The sequence below is a fragment of the Strix aluco genome, chromosome 27 (assembly GCF_031877795.1).
Source record: "Strix aluco isolate bStrAlu1 chromosome 27, bStrAlu1.hap1, whole genome shotgun sequence".
Classification (NCBI taxonomy): Eukaryota; Metazoa; Chordata; class Aves; order Strigiformes; family Strigidae; genus Strix; species Strix aluco.
Genome location: NC_133957.1, coordinates 7,532,801 through 7,552,474, shown reverse-complemented (window position 1 = coordinate 7,552,474; position 19,674 = coordinate 7,532,801). Strand labels below are relative to the sequence as shown.

The window sequence follows — 19,674 nt, the reverse complement described above, 5'->3', positions numbered from 1 at the left end:
TCCCAGTCCTCCCCAATGTATCCCAATCCCCTCCCAGTCCCTCCCAGTGTCTCCCAATCCCCTCCCAGTCTCTCCAGTCCCTCCCAATCCCCTCCCAGTCCTTCCCAGTCCCCTCCCAGTCCTTCCAGTCCCTCCCAGTCTCTCCCAATCCCCGCCCAGTCCTCCCCAATGTATCCCAATCCCCTCCCAGTCCCTCCCAGTCTCTCCCAATCCCCTCCCAGTCCTCCCCAATGTATCCCAATCCCCTCCCAGTCTCTCCCAGTCCCTCCAATCCCCTCCCAGTCCCTCCCAGTCTCTCCCAATCCCCTCCCAGTCCTCCCCAATGTATCCCAATCCCCTCCCAGTCCCTCCCAGTGTCTCCCAATCCCCTCCCAGTCTCTCCCAGTCCCTCCCAATCCCCTCCCAGTCCTTCCCAGTCCCTCCCAGTCTCTCCCAGTCCCCTCCCAGTCCTCCCCAATGTATCCCAATCCCCTCCCAGTCCCTCCCAGTGTCTCCCAATCCCCTCCCAGTCTCTCCCAGTCCCTCCCAATCCCCTCCCAGTCCTTCCCAATCCCCTCCAGTCCTTCCCAGTGTATCCCAATCCCTCCCAGCCCCTCCCAGTCTATCCCCATCCCCTCCAGTGCCTCCCAGTCCCACCTGTAGACGCCCACCACCACGGCGTGGTCCCTCTCATAGGGCTCCAGCGTCAGCTGCTCCTGCGGCCGCAGCCGCTCCCCCGCCATCTTGCGCACCTCCCCCGCGAACACGGCCTCGGCCGGCGCCGTCGAGTCGATGCAGTTCGCCTGTGGGCGGGGCCACGCTTGGACACGCCCACAGGGGCGGGGCCACGCTCACACACACCCATTTAGGGGCAGGGCCACTCTTGGACAGGCCCGTGGGGGCGGGGTCATGCTTAGACACGCCCACAAGGGGGAGAATCACGTTTGGATACGCCCATTGGGGGCGGGGCCATGCCCAAACATGTCCAAGGGGGCAGGACCATGGGCAGACACGCCCACTGGGGGCGGGGCTACAGGGGGATGGGGTGGGGCTATGGGAAGGTTGTGGGGGTATTTAACACCCCCCCCCCCCTCCCCGGGGCAAGAGAAGCAGTTACTGGGCCTTACTGGTTCCTAGGGGCCTGTTACTGGGCCTTACTGGTTCTCAGGGGCCTGTTACTGGGCCTTACTGGTTCCTAGGGGCCTGCTACTGGGCCTTACTGGTTCCCCGTGCCCTGCTACTGGGCCTTACTGGTTCCCCGGCGCCTGCTACTGGGCCTTACTGGTTCCCAGGCGCCTGCTACTGGGCCTTACTGGTTCCCCGGCGCCTGCTACTGGGCCTTACTGGTTCCCCGTGCCCTGCTACTGGGCCTTACTGGTTCCCCGTGCCCTGCTACTGGGCCTTACTGGTTCCCAGGCGCCTGCTACTGGGCCTTACTGGTTCCCCGTGCCCTGCTACTGGGCCTTACTGGTTCCCTGTGCCCTGCTACTGGGCCTTACTGGTTCCCAGTGGCCCGTTACTGGGCCTTACTGGTTCCCCATGCCCTGCTACTGAGCCTTACTGGTTCCCCATGCCCTGCTACTGGGCCTTACTGGTTCCCCGGCGCCTGCTACTGGGCCTTACTGGTTCCCAGGCGCCTGCTACTGGTCTTACTGGTTCCCAGGCGCCTGCTACTGGGCCTTACTGGTTCCCCGTGCCCTGCTACTGGGCCTTACTGGTTCCCCGGCGCCTGCTACTGGGCCTTACTGGTTCCCAGGCGCCTGCTACTGGGCCTTACTGGTTCCCCGTGCCCTGCTACTGGGCCTTACTGGTTCCCCGTGCCCTGCTACTGGGCCTTACTGGTTCCCAGTGGCCCGTTACTGGGCCTTACTGGTTCCCCATGCCCTGCTACTGAGCCTTACTGGTTCCCCATGCCCTGCTACTGGGCCTTACTGGTTCCCAGGCGCCTGCTACTGGGCCTTACTGGTTCCCCGGTGCCTGCTACTGGGCCTTACTGGTTCCCAGGCGCCTGCTACTGGGCCTTACTGGTTCCCCGGCGCCTGCTACTGGGCCTTACTGGTTCCCAGGCGCCTGCTACTGGGCCTTACTGGTTCCCCGTGCCCTGCTACTGGGCCTTACTGGTTCCCAGGCGCCTGCTACTGGGCCTTACTGGTTCCCCGTGCCCTGCTACTGGGCCTTACTGGTTCCCCGGCGCCTGCTACTGGGCCTTACTGGTTCCCCGGCGCCTGCTACTGGGCCTTACTGGTTCCTAGGGGCCTGTTATTGGTTCTCAGTAGCCTGCTACTGGGCCTTACTGGTTCCCAGTGGCCCGTTACTGGGCCTTACTGGTTCCCAGGCGCCTGCTACTGGGCCTTACTGGTTCCCAGGCGCCTGCTACTGGGCCTTACTGGTTCCCAGGCGCCTGCTACTGGGCCTTACTGGTTCCCCGTGCCCTGCTACTGGGCCTTACTGGTTCCCCGTGCCCTGCTACTGGGCCTTACTGGTTCCCAGGCGCCTGCTACTGGGCCTTACTGGTTCCCCGTGCCCTGCTACTGGGCCTTACTGGTTCCCCGTGCCCTGCTACTGGGCCTTACTGGTTCCCCGGCGCCTGCTACTGGGCCTTACTGGTTCCCAGGCGCCTGCTACTGGGCCTTACTGGTTCCCCGTGCCCTGCTACTGGGCCTTACTGGTTCCCCGGCGCCTGCTACTGGTTTCTAATCACTTGTTACTGGGCCTTGCTGGTTCCCAGTACTCCATCACAAGTCCTTACTGGATCCCAGTTCCTGCTACTGCTTCCCAGTGCCCCATTATGAGTCCTTACTGGTTTCCAGCAGCCTCTTGCTGGTTTATAACGACCCGTTACTGGTCCTTACTGGTTCCCAGTGCCCCCTTTATGCTTCCTGGTGCCTCATGACTGCTCAGTGCTGCTTCCCAGTGCCGAGTACTGGTGGGGACTGGTGGGTATTGGTGTGGACTGGTGTGTACTGGTGTATACTGGTCTATACTGGTGTGTACTGGTACCTTGATGGAGATGACGAAGTGGCCGCCGTTGCGCAGGAAGTTGTGGGCGTTGAGGGCCACGATGCGGGTCTGGTCCGGCTGCGCCACGTCCGCGAAGATCACGTCCACCATGCCTGGGGGGGGCACCCCAAAAATCAGGGGGGGACCCCAAAACCCCCCTGAACCCCCCCAAATCCCCCCGACCCCCCCCACGGCACCCCAAAAATCAGGGGTAACCCAAAACCCCCCTGACACCCCCCCACGGCACCCCAAAAATCAGGGGGGACCCCAAAACCCCCCCAAATCCCTGCGACCCCACCCGGGCACCCCAAAAATCAGGGGCACCCCAAAACGCCCCTGACACTCCCCCCGGGCACCCCAAAAATCAGGGGGCACCCCAAAACCCCTCTGACGCCCCCCAAATCCCCCCTACCCCCCCCACCAGGGCACCCCAAAAATCAGGGGGGACCCCAAAACCCCCTGACACCCCCCAGGGCACCCCAAAAATCAGGGGGCACCTCAAAACCCCTCGGGGTGCCCCAAATCCCAAATCCCCCCTACCCCCCCCACCAGGGCACCCCAAAAATCAGGGGGCACCCCAAAATCCCCCTGACACCCCGCCTGGGCACCCCAAAAATCAGGGGGCACCCCAAAACCCGCCTGACACCCCCCGATCCCCCCAGGACACCCCAAAAATCAGGGGGCACCCCAAAACCCCCAACACCCCCCCAAAATCCCCCTGACCCCCCAGGGCACCCCAAAAGTCAGGGGGCACCCCAAAACCCCCTGAGACCCCCCCCAAATCGCCCTGACCCCCCCCAGAGCACCCCAAAAATTAGGGGGCACCTCAAAACCCCCCTGACACCCCCCCACCCCCCCCAGGGCACCCCAAAACCCCCCTGAACCCCCCCAAATCCTCTCCTCGACCCCTCAGCACCCCAAAATTCTTCTCCAGGACCCCTAAAACACCCCAAAACCCACCTTAGATGCCCCCAACCCCCCCAGGTGGCCTCAAAGCTTCTCCCACACCTCAAAGACCCCCCCAAATTGTCTCCTAGAACCCCCGGGACCCCAAAAAACCTCCCCAGGACCCCCCAAAACACCCCAGAAACCCAAAAGCGCCCCAAAAACCTCTGAGAGACCTTGCGGAGCCTCCAGACCTTCTCCCAAACCTCCAAACCACCTTCAACACCCCCTAAATCTTCTCCTAGAACCCCCTGACACCCCCAAATTCTTCTCTAGGACCCCCAAACCCACCACAGGTCCCCCCAAACCCACCTTAGATCCCCACAACACCAAGAGCACCCCAAAAACCTCTTTGAGGTACCTTGAGGTGCCTCCAGACCTTCTCCCAAACCTCCAAACCACCTTCAACACCCCCTAAATCTTCTCCTAGAACCTCCTGACACCCCCAAATTCCTCTCTAGGACCCCCAAATCACCTCCAGGCCCACCATGGATCCCCCAAAACCCACCTTAGATCCCCGCAACACCCAAGAGCACCCCAAAAATCTCTTTGAGGTGCCTCAAGATGCCTCCAGACCTTCTCCCAAACCTCCAAACCACCTTCAACACCCCAAAATCTTCTCCTAGATCCTCCTGAGAACCCCAAATTCTTCTCTAGGACCCCCAAATCACCTCCAGACCCACCACAGATCCCCCAAAACCCACCTTAGATCCCCGCAACACCCAAGAGCACCCCAAAAACCTCTTTGAGGTACCTCGAGGTGCCTCCAGACCTTCTCCCAAACCTCCAAATCACCTTCAACACCCCAAAATCTTCTCCTAGAACCCCCTGACACCCCCAAATTCTTCTCTAGGACCCCCAAACTCACCACAGGTCCCCCCAAACTCACCTTAGATCCCCACAACACCCATGAGCACCCCAAAAACCTCTTTTGAGGTGCCTCAAGATGCCTCCAGACCTTCTCCCAAACCTCCAAACCACCTTGAACATCCCCAAAATCTTCTCCTAGACCTTCCCCAAACCCCCCAACTTCTTCTCCAGGACCCACAAACCACCACGGGGCCCCCCCAGATCCCCCCGCTCCGGCTCACCAATGAGCATGCGGTACTTGTGCGGGTGGCGGGCGTCTTCGATGACGGGGATGACATTGGTGCGTTTCTTGGCCACGTTGATGAGGTCCCGGCCCGAACGATGTGAGAACTCAACGGCGTAAACCAGCCCCTCCTGGGGACGGGGACACGGAGGTCACCCCACCGCTGTGGGGACACCCCCGAGAACATGGAGCCACCACCCATGAGGACATCCCTTGGGTCCCCAAGATGGCGGACACCTCTAGGGACATGAAGCCACCACTCATGGGGACATCCCTGGTGTCAACAAGATGGTGGACACCACCAGGGACATGGAGCCACCACCCATGGGGACATGGAGCCACCACCCATGGGGACATCCCTTGGGTCCCCAAGATGGCGGACACCTCTAGGGACATGGAGCCACCACCCATGGGGACATCCCTGGTGTCCCCAGGATGGTAGACATCCCCTAGGACATGGAGCTACCACCCATGGGGACATCATGGGTGCCCAAGATGGTGGACACATCTAGGGACATGGAGCCACCACCCATGGGGACATCATGGGTGCCCAAGATGGTGGACACATCTAGGGACATGGAGCCACCACCCATGGGGACATCCCTGGGGACAACAAGATGGCAGACATCTACTGGGACATGGAGCCACCACCCATGGGTGTCCCCAAGTACATGGAACTGCCACCTCCAGGTTGTCCCCATGTGGTTGATGACCCAGTCCCCATGTGCCCTCACCCTGTGACCCCACGGTGATGTCCCCAAGGTGTCACAGTGCCACCCCCATGTCCCCAAGGAGCTCATGGTACCACCCCCATGTCCCATCACCCCACAACATCCCCAAAGATCCGCACAGATGTTCTCAAGAACGTTGAGATGCCACCTCCAGCCTGTCCCCATGCGGTCGATGACCCCGTCCCCGTGTCCCCTCAGCCCATGACCCCACAGTGATGTCCCCAAGGTGTCACAGTGCCACCCCCATGTCCCATCACCCCACAATGTCCCCAAAGGTGTTCCAAAGATGTTCTCAAGAACATTGAGATGCCACCTCCAGGCTGTCCCCATGAGGTTGACGACCCATCCCCATGTCCCCTCACCCTGTGATGCCATGGTGATGTCCCCAAGGTGTCACAGTGCCACCCCCACGTCCCATCACCCCACAACAACGTCCCCAAAGACCCTCATGGATGTTCTCAAGAACGTTGAGATGCCACCTCCAAGCTGTCCCCATGAGGTTGATGACCCTTATCCCTGTGTCCCTCACCCTGTGATGCCATGGTGATGTCCCCAAGGTGTCACAGTGCCACCCCCACGTCCCATCACCCCACAACAACGTCCCCAAAGACCCTCATGGATGTTCTCAAGAACGTTGAGATGCCACCTCCAAGCTGTCCCCATGAGGTTGATGACCCTTATCCCTGTGTCCCCTCACCCTGTGATGCCATGGTGATGTCCCCAAGGTGTCACAGTGCCACCCCCACGTCCCATCACCCCACAACAACGTCCCCAAAGACCCTCATGGATGTTCTCAAGAACGTTGAGATGCCACCTCCAAGCTGTCCCCATGAGGTTGATGACCCTTATCCCTGTGTCCCCTCACCCTGTGATGCCATGGTGATGTCCCCAAGGTGTCCCAGTGCCACCCCCACGTCCCATCACCCCACAACAACGTCCCCAAAGACCCTCATGGATGTTCTCAAGAACGTTGAGATGCCACCTCCAAGCTGTCCCCATGAGGTTGATGACCCTGTCCCCGTGTCCCCTCACCCTGTGATGCCATGGTGATGTCCCCAAGGTGTCACAGTGCCACCCCCACGTCCCCAAGGTGTGCCAGTGCCACCCCCACGTCCCATCACCCCACAACAACGTCCCCAAAGACCCTCATGGATGTTCTCAAGAACGTTGAGATGCCACCTCCAAGCTGTCCCCATGAGGTTGATGACCCTTATCCCTGTGTCCCCTCACCCTGTGATGCCATGGTGATGTCCCCAAGGTGTCCCAGTGCCACCCCATGTCCATCACCCCACAACTTCCACAAAGGTCCTCGTGGATGTTCTCAAGAACACTGAGATGCCACCTCCAGCCTGTCCCCACGCAGTTGATGACCCCGTCCCCGTGTCCCCTCCCCCTCAGCGATGTCCCCAAGGCCCCGGTGGCCCCGTGTGTCCTTACCGGTCCCACGATGTCGGAGACGTGGGACACGGTTGTCCCCGAGGCCGCGCCCAGGTAAAGGACCTTCGTCCCCGGCCGGATGTGGATCTGGTCGATGCCACCCAAGATGGCGGCCGCCAACTTGGAGCGGAAGGGATTCCAGGCGCGGTACTCCACCTTGGTGTCACCGTCCTGGGGACAGGGACGTCGGGGGACGTGTCACCCACCAACTGGGACACCCTATGGACATCCACAGCCTCCCAGTGCCACCAGTACCACCTCCCAGTGCTCCCAGTATGGAGTTGGAGAAGGTCCTGGTGACGTTCTCCACCTTGGTGTCACCGTCCTGGGGACAGGGACATCGGGGGACATGTCACCCACCAACTGGGACACCCTATGGACACCCACAGCCTCCCAGTATCACCAGTGCCACCTCCCAGTGCTCCAGTAAGGAGTCCCCATGGACATCCACGCCCTCCCAGTGCTCCCAGTATGGAGTTTGAAAAGGTTCTGGTGATGTTCTCCACCGTGGTGTCACCATCCTGGGGACAAGGACACCAGGGGACACGTCACCCACCAGCTGGACCACCCACCCCCTCCCAGTAGCACCAGTGCTGCCTCCCAGTGCTCCCAGTATGGAGTTTGCAAGGTCCTGGGGGTCTACTCGCCCCTCCCAGTTGCTCCCAGTCCCCACCCAGTGTCTCTCAGTATCTCTTAAATTTCCCAACTCCCTCCCACTCTCTCCCAGTTGCCCCCAAGTCCCTCCCAGTTACCCCTACGCTCCTCCCAGTCCCTCCCAGGTACCCCTACGCTCCTCCCAGTCCCCCCTACGCTCCTCCCAGTTACCCCTACGCTCCTCCCAGTCCCTCCCAGTTACCCCTATGCTCCTCCCAGTCCCTCCCAGTTACCCCTACGCTCCTCCCAGTTACCCCTACGCTCCTCCCAGTTACCCCTACGCTCCTCCCAGTCCCTCCCAGTTATCCCTACGCTCCTCCCAGTCCCCCCAACGCTCCTCCCAGTTACCCCTACGCTCCTCCCAGTCCCTCCCAGTTACCCCTACGCTCCTCCCAGTCACCCCTATGCTCCTCCCAGTTCCCACCCAGTGCCTCCCAGTATCTCCTAACCTTCCCCAATTCCCTCCCACTCCCTCCCAACTATCGCCAGGTCCCTCCCAGTTCCCCCTACGCTTCTCCCAGTTCCTCCCAGTTACCCGCACGCCCCTCCCAATCCCTCCCAGTTGATTCCAGTCCCTCCCAGTTGCTCCCAGTCTCCACCCAGTGCCTCCCAATATCTCCTAACCTTCCCCAATTCCCTCCCAATTGCCCCCAAGTCCCTCCCAGTTACACCTACCCCCCTCCCAGTGCCTCCCAGTTACCCCTACGCCCCTCCCAGTGCCTCCCAGTTGCTCCCAGTCCCTCCCAGTACCTCGACCGAGATCCTTTTCTCCCCGTAGACCGACTCCCCCGGGACCAGGTTGCGGGTGACCAGCGCGTCCTCCTTCCCCCGGCAGATGAACACCCCTGGGGGTGGTGGGGGGGGGGGTGTCAGGGACCCCCAACTGCCCCCCCCGGGACCCCCAACTGCCCCACAGCCCCCCCAAATGCCCCCCAGGACCCCCAACTGCCCCAGAGCCCCCCCAAACCCCCAACTGCCCCCCCCCAGCCCCCCCCAAACCACCCCCCAAGGCCCCCAGCTGCCCCCCCAACCCACCCCTAACTGCCCCATAGCCCCCCCCAACCCACCCCCCGTACCCCCAACTGCCCCGGAGTCCCCTCAAACTGCCCCCCCAAGACCCCAAACTGCCCCATAGCCCCCCTAAACCACCCCCCAACTGCCCTGGAGCCCCCTCAAACTGCCCCCCACCCCCCCCAAACTGCCCCCCAAGACCCCCAAACTGCCCCACAGTCCCCCCCAACCACCCCCCAGCTCCCCCCAAACTGCCCCCCAAGACCCCCAACCCCCCTAATCTGCCCCATAGCCCCCCTAAACTGCCCCCCAACTGCCCCATAGCCCCCCTAAACCACCCCCCAACTGCCCTGGAGCCCCCTCAAACTGCCCCCCACCCCCCCCAAGACCCCCAACTGCCCCACAGTCCCCCCCAACCACCCCCCAGCTCCCCCCAAACTGCCCCCAAGACCCCCAACCCCCCTAATCTGCCCCCCAAGACCCCCAACCCCCCTAATCTGCCCCCCGGGACCCCCAACTGCCCCATAGCCCCCCCCAAACCGCCCCCCAACTGCCCCATAGCCCCCCTAAACCACCCCCCAACTGCCCTGGAGCCCCCTCAAACTGCCCCCCACCCCCCCCCAAACTGCCCCCCAAGACCCCCAACCGCCCCCCAGCCCCCCCGTACCTTCATGCCGATGGGGCTCCACCGTCACCTTCTTGCCCCCCTTGAAGCCGCCGCGGCCCCCCCGCCCCCCCCGGGGGGGGCCACCACGCCCCCGCCCCCCAAAACCGCCCCCACGGGGGCCCCCCCGGGGCTGGAAACCACCACCTGTGGGGAGAGGGGCACTGGGCTTACTGGGAGGGACTGGGAATGCTGGGTGGGAGGGGGGAGATTGGGGGGGACTGGGCTGACTGGGGGGGGGGGTGGGACTGGGCTGACTGGGAGGGACTGGGAATGCTGGGGGGGGGGATTGGAGGGGACTGGGCTGACTGGGGAGAGGGGGGGACTGGGCTGACTGGGTATGCTGGGAGAAAACTGCGTATACTGGGAGGGAACTGGGGGAGAACTGGGCATGCTGGGAGGAAACTGGGCATACTGGGAGGTAAACTGGGGCGCAACTGGGCATATTGAGGAGCCACTGGGTATACTGGGAATGCTGGGGGGGAATGGGGGGGAAAACTGGGCATACTGGGAAGGCAGCTACAGGGCACTGGGCAGACTGGGAGTGAACTGGGAATGCCAGGGGGCAACTGGGCATACTGGGGGCACTGCAGAGAGAACTGGACATACTGGGAGGGAGACTGGAGGAACTGGGAATGTTGGGGGGGGGAACAGGGCATACTGGAGGACAAACTGGGCATAGCGGGAAGGGAACTGGGGAGAACTGGGCAGACTGGGAAGAGATCTGGGCATGCTGGGGTAGGACTGGGGGTCCCAGTACAGGCAGGACTGGCCTTACTGGGAGCACTGGGAGGGGACTGACTCACCTCGGCCCCCCCGGAAGCCCCCGCGGCCGCCGCGCCCCCCCCGGGGGCTGAAACCTGTTGGGAGCTGGAGTCAGACTGGGGCAACTGGGAGCACTGGGGCAGACTGGGATGGCTGCAAGACGCTCCCAGTTCCCACCCAGTAACCCCACACAGGCTCCCAGTATTCCCAGTTTGGCCCAACCACCCCCCACATCCCTCCTGGCCACCCCCTAAGTCATCCCAGTCGCTTCCCAGTCTATTCCAGTTACCTCCCAGTACCATTTCTCCCACTCATCCCCTTCTCCTTCCCAGTTACATCCCAGTCCCTCCCAATCTCATCCCAGTTTAAACCCAGTTCCTCCCAGCTCTCCCCAGTTCCTCCCACTCCCTCCCAGCTCCCCCCAGACCCTCCCAGTATACCCTAGTAACCCCCAGTCCTTCCCAGTTACCCCAGTCCTCTCCCAGTCCCTCCCACTTACCCCGAATTACCCCAGTCCCATCCCAGTGCCTCCCAGTTACTCCCTAGTGCCCCTCCCAGTATACCCCAGTACCATCCCAGCATTCCAATTCTTCCCAGTTGCCCCCAGTCCATCCCAGTTACTCCCAGTCCCCTCCCACTTTCCTCTAATTATCCTAGTTCCATCCCAGTCCCTCCCAGTCGGCCCCCAGTGCCCCCCCAGTCCATCCCAGTTACCCCCAGTTCCCTCCCACTTACCCCTAATTACCCCAGTCCCATCCCAGTCAGACCCAGTACCCCCCCAGTCCATCCCAATCCTTCCCAGTTACCCCCAGTCCCATCCCAGTGTCTCCCAGTCCACCCCAGTACAATCCCAGTGTCTCCCAGTCCGCCTCAGTTACCCCTAATTACTCCCAGTCCATCCCAGTATACCCCAGTCCCATCCCAGCATCCCAATCCTTCCCAGTTACCCCCAGTCCCATCCCAGTCCATTCCAGTTACCCCCAGTTCCATCTCAGTCCCCTCCCACATATCCCTAATTACCCCAGTCCCATCCCAGTCCCTCCCAGTTCCCTCCCAGTTACCCACAATTACCCCAGTCCCATCCCAGTTACCCCCAGTCCACCCCAGTCCCCTCCCACTTACCCCAGTCCCCTCCCACTTACCCCAGTCCCATCCCAGTCCATCCCAGTTACACCCAGTCCATCCCAGTCCCCTCCCACTTACCCCAGTCCCCTCCCACTTACCCCAGTCCCCTCCCAGTCCACCCCAGTTACCCCCAGTCCATCCCAGTCCCCTCCCACTTACCCCCAGTCCATCCCAGTCCCCTCCCACTTACCCCAGTCCCCTCCCAGTCCACCCCAGTTACCCCCAGTCCATCCCAATCCCCTCCCACTTACCCCAGTCCCATCCCAGTTACCCCCAGTCCATCCCAGTTCCCTCCCACTTACCCCTAATTACCCCAGTCCATCCCAGTTACCCCCAGTACACACCAGTTCCCTCCCACTTACCACTAATTACTCCCAGTCCCATCCCAGTTCATCCCAGTTACCCCCGGTCCACCCCAGTCCCCTCCCACTTACCCCAGTCCCATCCCAGTCCACCCCAGTTACCCCCAGTCCCATCCCAGTCCACCCCAGTCCCCTCCCACTTACCCCAGTCCCATCCCAGTCCCTCCCAGTTACCCCCAGTCCATCCCAGTCCCCTCCCACATACCCCTAATTACTCCCAGTCCCGTCCCAGTCCCTCCCAGTCCACCCCAGTACATCCCAGTGTCTCCCAGTCCGCCTCAGTTACCCCTAATTACTCCCAGTCCCTCCCAGTACATCCCAGTTCCCACCTGGCCTCATCCCGCCGCTGCTCCACGCGGGGCCTCACGCGCCGCTCTCCCGGAACCGGAAGCGCCTCCCCCTTAGCCCCGCCCCTTCCCGGGCATGGCGCATGCGCCTAAACCCACCTGACGTCACCGCCCCGCCCCAGACCGGGCGGCAGTGCCCGCCGAGGGCGGCAGCGGGAGGGGCTCCCCCGGGTCCTAGTGCCGGGAACCAAGACCCGTCCGGGGAGGGGGGGATTTGGGGACAGAAATGGGGTTTTTGGGAGTTCTGAAGGGTGTTTGGGGGTCCTGAAAGATATTTGGGGAGGATTCTGTGGATGGCTGGAAACATTTTGGGAGATCCTGGAGTGAATTTGGGGACAGAAATGGGGCTTTTGGGGGTCCTGGGGGGTGTTTGGGGACAGGGATGGGGATTTGGGGGTTCCTGAGGGGTATTTGGGGACAGGACGGGGACATTTGGAGGTCCTGGGGGATATTTGGGGATATTCTGGGGGTCTTGTGGGGATTTGTGGGCTCTTGGGGATATTTGGGGGCTTTGGGGCCATTTTGGGGGTCCTGGGGGGGATTTGGGGATATTTGGGGGCTCTGGGGGTCATTTTTGGGGTCCTGGGGGAGGATTTGGGGATATCTGGGGGCCATTTTTGGGGGAAGAAGGTGGTATTTGGGGGCACGCCGAGGCTGTTAATGCCAACTTTCGGCTCCCGGAGGTACTTTGGAGCCGGTTCAGAGCGTTTTGGGGCTATTTCGGGGCATTTTGGTGCAGTTCCGGGTAGGGTCGCGGATCCTCCCGCCGCCATTTCCCGCCTCGTCTCTATAGCCGCCGCAGTCCTCCACGCTCCCACCCCGCCCTCCGCCTCGGCCACTCTACCCGCCGCATCTCGACTGCTCCACCCCTTCAGTTCCCTGGGAGTGGGCGGGGAGACGTGACGTCACTTCCCGCGGCGCTCTGGCCCGCCCCCTCCCGCTGCGTCTCGTTGGTTCCGGCGGGAGGGCGGCGGCGCTGAAAGTCACTTTGAGCGGAGTCGGTGGCACCGGTGAGGGGGAGGGAGGGGAACTGGGAGAACTGGGAGCACTGGGAGGGCACTGGGAGAGCACTGGGAGCCTCCCCCCATCCCAGCGACTCCCCTCAATCCCCCCCGCCTCATTATCGGGGGCGTTAATTACCCCCGTTAATTACCGCCCCCCCCCCCCCCCTTCCATTACCACCCTTCTCCTCAATCCCGGTGCGCGTTAATTAGTCCCGGGGGGGGGATTAATTAGTCCCAGGAGTTTGTTTATTAGTTCCGGGGGGGTTAATTAGTCCCAGGGGATTGTTAATTAGTCGTGGGGGGTTAATTAACCCCGTTAATCACCGCCGGGGTGACTCCCCCCCCCCATTACCATCCCCATTCCCGGGGGGGGGGGGGGTGGGGTGTGCGTGTTAATTATTCCCGGGGGGGTTAATTATTCCCGGAGTGTTATTAATTAATCCCAGGGGATGTTAATTAGTCCTGGGGGGTTAATTATCCCCATTAATTACCGCCCACCGGTGTGTCCCCAACACTCCCCACCATTACTCTTCCCCCATTACTATCCCCCTTCTCATTCCCGTGGGGGTTAATTATTCGTGGGGTGTTGTTAATTAGTCCCAGGGGGTGTTAATTAGTCCTGAGGGGGTAATTAGCACTGTTAATTACCCACAACGGCGGCACCCCCTTCCCCAACACTACCCCACTGCTTACCATCCCCCATTACCATCCCTTTCTCATTCCAAGGGGGGGTTAATTATTCCCTGGGGTGTTGTTAATTAGTCCCAGGGGGTATTAATTAGTCCGGAGGGGTAATTAGCCCCATTAATTACCCCACACTGGGGTCTTCTCTTTGCATTACCATCCCCCTGTTATAATTCTTCTTGTTACTCTTGGAGAGTAGTTAATTATTACAAGGAGATTGTTGATTATTGGAAAGTGATTGATAATTCATTATAGAGTATATTAATTAGTCTTGAGAGGTTAATTATCTCTGTTAATTACCCCCTGCCAGGGTGCCCCCCACCCCCTTACCATCCCCCTGTTACCATCCCCTTCTCATTCCAAGGGGGGGTTTAATTATTCCATGGGGTGTTGTTAATTATTCCCAGGGGGGGTGTTAATTATTCCCAGGGGGGTATTAATTAATCCTGGGGGGTAATTAGCCCCATTAATTACCCCACTCTGGGGTTTTCTTTTTGTATTACCATTTCTGTATTATAATCCCTTTTCTTATTCCTGGCGAGTTGTTAATTATTACTAGAGGATTGTTAATTATTGGAAAGTGATTGATAATTGATTGCCGACTATATTAATTAGTCTTGAGGGGTTAATTATCTCTGTTAATTACTCTCTGTCAGAGTGCTCCCCACCCCGTTACAGCCCCTTTGTTACCATCTTTTTTTTTTTTTCATTATGGGGGCGGGGAGGGATTAATTATCCCCAGGGTGGATCAATCAATCCCCGGAGGCTTCCTAATTAATCCTGACTAATTAATTACCCTGTTAATTACCCCCAGCCATGGCGGAGGACATCAAGACCAAGCTGGAGCGCTACAAGACGGCGCCGTTCGACAGCCGCTTCCCCAACCAGAACCAGACCAAGAACTGTTGGCAGAACTACCTGGGTACGGCCCCTCCCCCCCCCCCCCCCGCTGTCTTGGGGGGTCCCTGAGGGGTGGGGGAGGGGCTGAGGGACACTTGGGGTCCCCTCAGGTCCCCTCATGTCCCCTCCCTTGTCCCCTTTGTCCCCCCCCCCCCAGATTTCCACCGCTGCGAGAAGGCGATGGCGGCCAAGGGGGCGGACGCTGCCCCCTGCCAGTGGTACTATCGCGTCTACAAGTCCATCTGTCCCACCGCCTGGGTGAGTGTCCCCAAGGTGTCCCCAAGGTGTCCCCAGGGTCCCCTCGGGGTCCCCACAGTGTCCCCGTGGCCCTCGGTGTCCCCTTGGTCCCCTCATGGTCCTCAGGGTCTCCACAGCATCCCCAGAGCTTTCAGGGTCCCCCTTAGTGTCCCCAAGGTGTCCCCACAATGTCCCTTCAGGGCCCCCCAGGGCATCCCCGTGGCCCTTGGTGTCCCCAAGGTGTCCTCAGGGTCCCCTCGGGGTCCCCACAGTGCCCCCGTGGCCCTCGGTGTCCCCTTGGTCCCGTCATGGTCCTCAGGGTCTCCACAGCATCCCCAGAGCTTTCAGGGTCCCCCTTAGTGTCCCCAAGGTGTCCCCACAGTGTCCCCACAGCCCTCAGGGTCCCCACAATGTCCCTTCAGGGTCCCCCAGGGCATCCCCGTGGCCCTCGGTGTCCCCAAGGTGTCCCCATGGCCCTCAGGGGCCCCACAGTGTCCCCACAGCATCCCTGTGGCCCTCGGTGTCCCCTTGAAGTCCCCTCAGTGTCCTCAGGGTCCCTCAAGGTGTCCCCAAGGTGTCCCCATGGCCCTCAGGGGCCCCACAGCGTCCCCTCGGTCCCCTGTGGCGTTCGGGGTCCCCCTTGGTGTGCCCATGGCCCTCAGGGTCCCCCTTGGTGTCCCCATGGTCATCAGGGTCCCCACAGTGTCCCTTCAGGGTCCCCCAGGGCATCCTCATGGCCCTCGGTGTCCCCACAGTGTCCCCACAGCATCCCTGTGGCCCTCGGTGTCCCCTCGATGTCTCCAGGGTGTCCCCGTGGCCCTCAGTGTCCCCACAGTGTCCCCACAGCATCCCCGTGGCCCTCGGTGTCCCCTCGGTCCCCACAGCGTCCCTATGGCCCTCAGTGTCTCCTTAGTGTCCCCATGTCCCCCATGATGTCACTGGGATCCCCGTGTCCCCCAGGGTGTCACCGTGTCCCCCGGGGTGTGACCAGGATCCCCGTGTCCCCCAGGGTGTCCCCATGTCCCCCACGATGTCACCGGGATCCCCGTGTCCCCCGGGATGTCACCGTGTCCCCCATGATGTCACCAGGATCCCTGTGTCCCCCGGGGTGTCCCCATGTCCCCCACGATGTCACCAGGATCCCCGTGTCCCCCAGGGTGTCCCCATGTCCCCCACGATGTCACTGGGATCCCCGTGTCCCCCAGGGTGTCCCCATGTCCCCCATGATGTCACCAGGATCCCCATGTCCCCCACGATGTCACCGGGATCCCCGTGTCCCCCGGGGTGTCACCGTGTCCCCCATGATGTCCCTGTGTCTTCCATGGTGTCTCCGTGTCCCCTGGGACATCACCGTAGTCCCTGTGTCCCCCGTGGTGTCCCCCACCGTGTCACCGTGTCCCCCACGATGTCACCGCAGTCCCTGTGATGTGTGTGTGTGTGTGTCCCCTCACGCTGTCACCGTGTCACCCCACAGGTGACAACGTGGGACGAGTACCGCGAGGAGGGGACCTTCCCTGGCAAGATCTGAGCGTCCCCAACCCCCCCGGGGAGGGGACATCCGTGTCACCACGGGAGTGGGGGAGGGGGGAGGTGACACCGCCATCCCCCACCCTGGGGAGGGGTGGGGACACACGGTTGTCACCGGGGGGAGGGGACATCGCTGTCACCCGGGTGGTGGCCCGGCCAATAAAGGGTTAAACTGGTCCTGGGTTTGGTTTGTGGTGGAAAAGGGGGGGGGGGGGGTGTCCCCAAGGTGTCCCCAAGGTGGGGGAGGGGACAGACCAGACACCCCTCGTTAATCTGGAGCCAGAAGAGTTTTTTATTAATTAAAAATTGGGGTGGGATGACCCAGAGTGGGGGGAGGGGACACACATAACCCCCCCCACCAGCACTTGGGTGCCCCCGGGGTGTCCCTCGGGGACACTACGGGACCAAGGGGACACCCGGGAGGGGCTGGAGACCCCCCAGGGGCCACCCCAGGATTTGGCCCACGACGTTCCCGGGGGCCACCAGGGTGTGGCCGAGGCCTCGCAGCGGCAGCGCTCCCAGGAGCTCCCCTGGGGGAGGACACGGGGTCAGGGGGGCTTCTCCGTCCCACCACCCGTCCACCTCCAACCATCTCCCCAACCTTCCGCCTTCGATGGTTTCTCCAACCATCTCCCCAACCTTCCGCCTTCGATGGTTTCTCCAACCATCCCCCCAACCGTCCGCCTTCGATGGTTTCTCCAACCATCCCCCCAACCTTCCGCCTTCGATGGTTTCTCCAACCATCCACCCAACCATCCATCTTCAGAGCTTTCTCCATCCATGTCTCCATGAACGGATGGAGAAACCATTGAAGATCTCCTGGATTTGTCCATCTGATGTTCAACCTTCTGTGGTTCCATCCACCCAACCATCCATCTTGGATGGTTTCTCCATCCACCCACCCAACCGGCCACCTTGAAGGGTTTCTCCATCCATCACCCCAATCCTCCACCTTTGATGGTTTCTCCATCCATATCTCCATGAACGGGTGGATGGGGAAGCCACCAAATTTCTTTGGTTTGTCCATCCATCCATTCATTTCTGCTCTTCAATGGATGGAGAAGTCCCTGAAGAACTTCTTGGATGGTTTCTCCAACCATCCATCTGTCCTTCAGTGGTGTCTTCATCTCCTCATCCATCCACCCATCTCATCCTTCCATCCCTTCTCCATTCATGGTTTCTCCAGCCCCATTGCATTTTTTCACTGAGGAGATCTTCCCATCACCTGTCCCCATGGTGTCCCCTCACCTGGAGGTCCCTTCCCACCACCCCCCACAGCGTCCCCTCACCTGTGGGCAGGTCCCGCGGCAGCAGCGTTCGGTGGGGGACGCACTTGTCACCCGGGCGGCAGCGAGAGTCCTCGGGGCACCACGGGGCTGTAGGTGACACAGGGGTTGGGTTGGGGACATCACGGAGGGGACAGGGATGGATGGAGAGGTGGAGGACATCAGGGATGCGTTGGGGTCACTGTGGACACGTGGGGTGGACAGAAGCGGAGAAGATCATGGAAGGACACGGGAATTCACGGATGAATAGAAATGGGGGACACCAGAGATGGACATGTAGGGAGGTCACAGGTGGACCAAGAGATGGAGGACATCATGGAGACAGAAGATCTCATGGACACAGAGGGAGGTCATGGGTGGACACAAGAGGTGGAGAACATCCTGGAGACACACAAGGAGGACCTGGATGGACAGAGATGGAGAACATCATGAAAACAGAAAACCTCATGGACATGTAGGGAGGTCACAGGTGGACATAAGAGGTGGAGAACATCGTGGACACATGAGGAGGACTTGGATGGACACAAAGATCATCATGGACACATGGAGATGTCATGGATGGACAGAGATGGAGGACATCATGGAGATAGAAGACCTCATGGACATGGAGGGTGGTCACAGGTGGACCAAGAGGTGGAGAACATCATGGAGACAGAAGACCTCATGTAGGGAGGTCACAGGTGGACACAAGAGGTAGAGAACATCATGGACACATGAGGAGGACCTGGATGGACACGTAAAGGTCATCGTGGAGCTGTCACGGGTGGACATTGACATGGGGGACACCATGGGGGGACACGTGAGGATGTTGTGGCTGGATGGAGAACGTCATGGAGAACGTGGGACATGTAGACGCGGTTGGTCGGACAGTTGTAGGACACCACGGGGGGACAGAGGGGACATCGTGGAGGGACAGAGGGGACATTGTGGAGGGCCATGGGGAGATGTCATGGGTGGACAGAGCTGGAGAACATCATGCATGGACCCACAGAGGTCGTCACGGACATGGAGGGACATCTTGGGTGGCCATCATAGACCACGAGGAACCCCCCTGAGGACACCTCCCACCCCCTGGTCCCCAACTCACGGCAGATGGTGGGGGTGCTCCAGGGTCCCACCCGAGCTCCGGCCTGGTGACAAGTGGCCTCGTAGGCCCCCAAGACCTCCTTGAGGACCTCGTTGTCCCCAGGGGCCTCGCAGAGCTCCCGGAGACAGACGTCGAAGAAGATCCCAGGGTGGACCACGGCATGACAGGCCCCAAAAGGTCCTTGGGTGGCCCGGAGGAGACCACAGAGCTTGGTGTGGACGAAGGCTTTTTTGGGGGGCTGGTGACACGGGGGACACGCGGGACCGGGACAGGGCCGGTGACACGTGCCCACGGTGGTGGCCTCGGAGAGGTGGAGGTGATCGTTGGAGGGGTGGCCGTCGAAGTTGCCGCAGAGGCCACAGGTGCTGTTGCGGTGCTGTGGGGACACGGTGACGGCCACCGCCGCCCCGGGACCGACGGTCACGCGCAGGCCGGAGCGGGCGAGGAGGAGGAGGGTGGTGGCACCTTGGGGTGTCACGCAGACGGCCCGGCTCTGCAGGCAGAAGGGCAGCGGCACCGTGGTGCCGTCCACCTGGGGGGGGGGGACACACCTGGTCAGCTGCCCCCCCTGGTTCACCACCGTGGTCCTTCTAGACAGTGTCTGTTTGTCCTCCTCCATCCTTCCCATCTTCTCCATCCATCCATCCATCCAACCTTCATCCAACCTGCTCCAACCTTTCTCCAACCTTCTCCAACCTTCATCCATCCATCCAACCTTCATCCAACCTTCTCCAACCTCCATCCATCCAACCCTCATCCAACCTTCTCCAACCTTCATCCATCCATCCATCCAACCTTCATCCAACCTGCTCCAACCTTTGTCCAACCTTCTCCAA

General features: G+C 61.1%; 2 protein-coding genes across 3 annotated transcripts in view; one reads left to right on the top strand and one right to left on the bottom strand.

Moving 5' to 3' along the window:
* The window catches only part of FBL (fibrillarin), a 12,572-nt gene extending 426 nt beyond the window's left edge, over window positions 1–12,146 (bottom strand). Inside the window, exons 1-8 of the mRNA XM_074807699.1 lie at window positions 12,096–12,146; window positions 10,321–10,374; window positions 9,518–9,661; window positions 8,590–8,684; window positions 7,186–7,356; window positions 5,016–5,148; window positions 2,980–3,092; window positions 624–782 (exon numbers count right to left, since the gene is read on the bottom strand). Coding sequence (XP_074663800.1) covers window positions 624–782; window positions 2,980–3,092; window positions 5,016–5,148; window positions 7,186–7,356; window positions 8,590–8,684; window positions 9,518–9,661; window positions 10,321–10,374; window positions 12,096–12,105 — 879 coding nt within the window. The 5' untranslated portion in view covers window positions 12,106–12,146. The remainder of the gene's footprint in view (window positions 1–623; window positions 783–2,979; window positions 3,093–5,015; window positions 5,149–7,185; window positions 7,357–8,589; window positions 8,685–9,517; window positions 9,662–10,320; window positions 10,375–12,095) is intronic.
* COX6B1 (cytochrome c oxidase subunit 6B1) overlaps window positions 1–16,641 on the top strand; it is a 102,327-nt gene extending 85,686 nt beyond the window's left edge. The window contains exons 1-4 of one of the 2 annotated variants that reach the window (XM_074807644.1): window positions 12,969–13,123; window positions 14,616–14,723; window positions 14,859–14,959; window positions 16,413–16,641. In XM_074807644.1, coding sequence (XP_074663745.1) covers window positions 14,618–14,723; window positions 14,859–14,959; window positions 16,413–16,466 — 261 coding nt within the window. In that variant the 5' untranslated portion in view covers window positions 12,969–13,123; window positions 14,616–14,617 and the 3' untranslated portion in view covers window positions 16,467–16,641. Of the gene's footprint in view, window positions 1–12,968; window positions 13,124–14,615; window positions 14,724–14,858; window positions 14,960–16,412 lie in introns of those variants that run through there. The other variant, XM_074807645.1, reaches the window with a different exon arrangement.
* The last annotated feature ends 3,033 nt before the right edge of the window (window positions 16,642–19,674 follow it).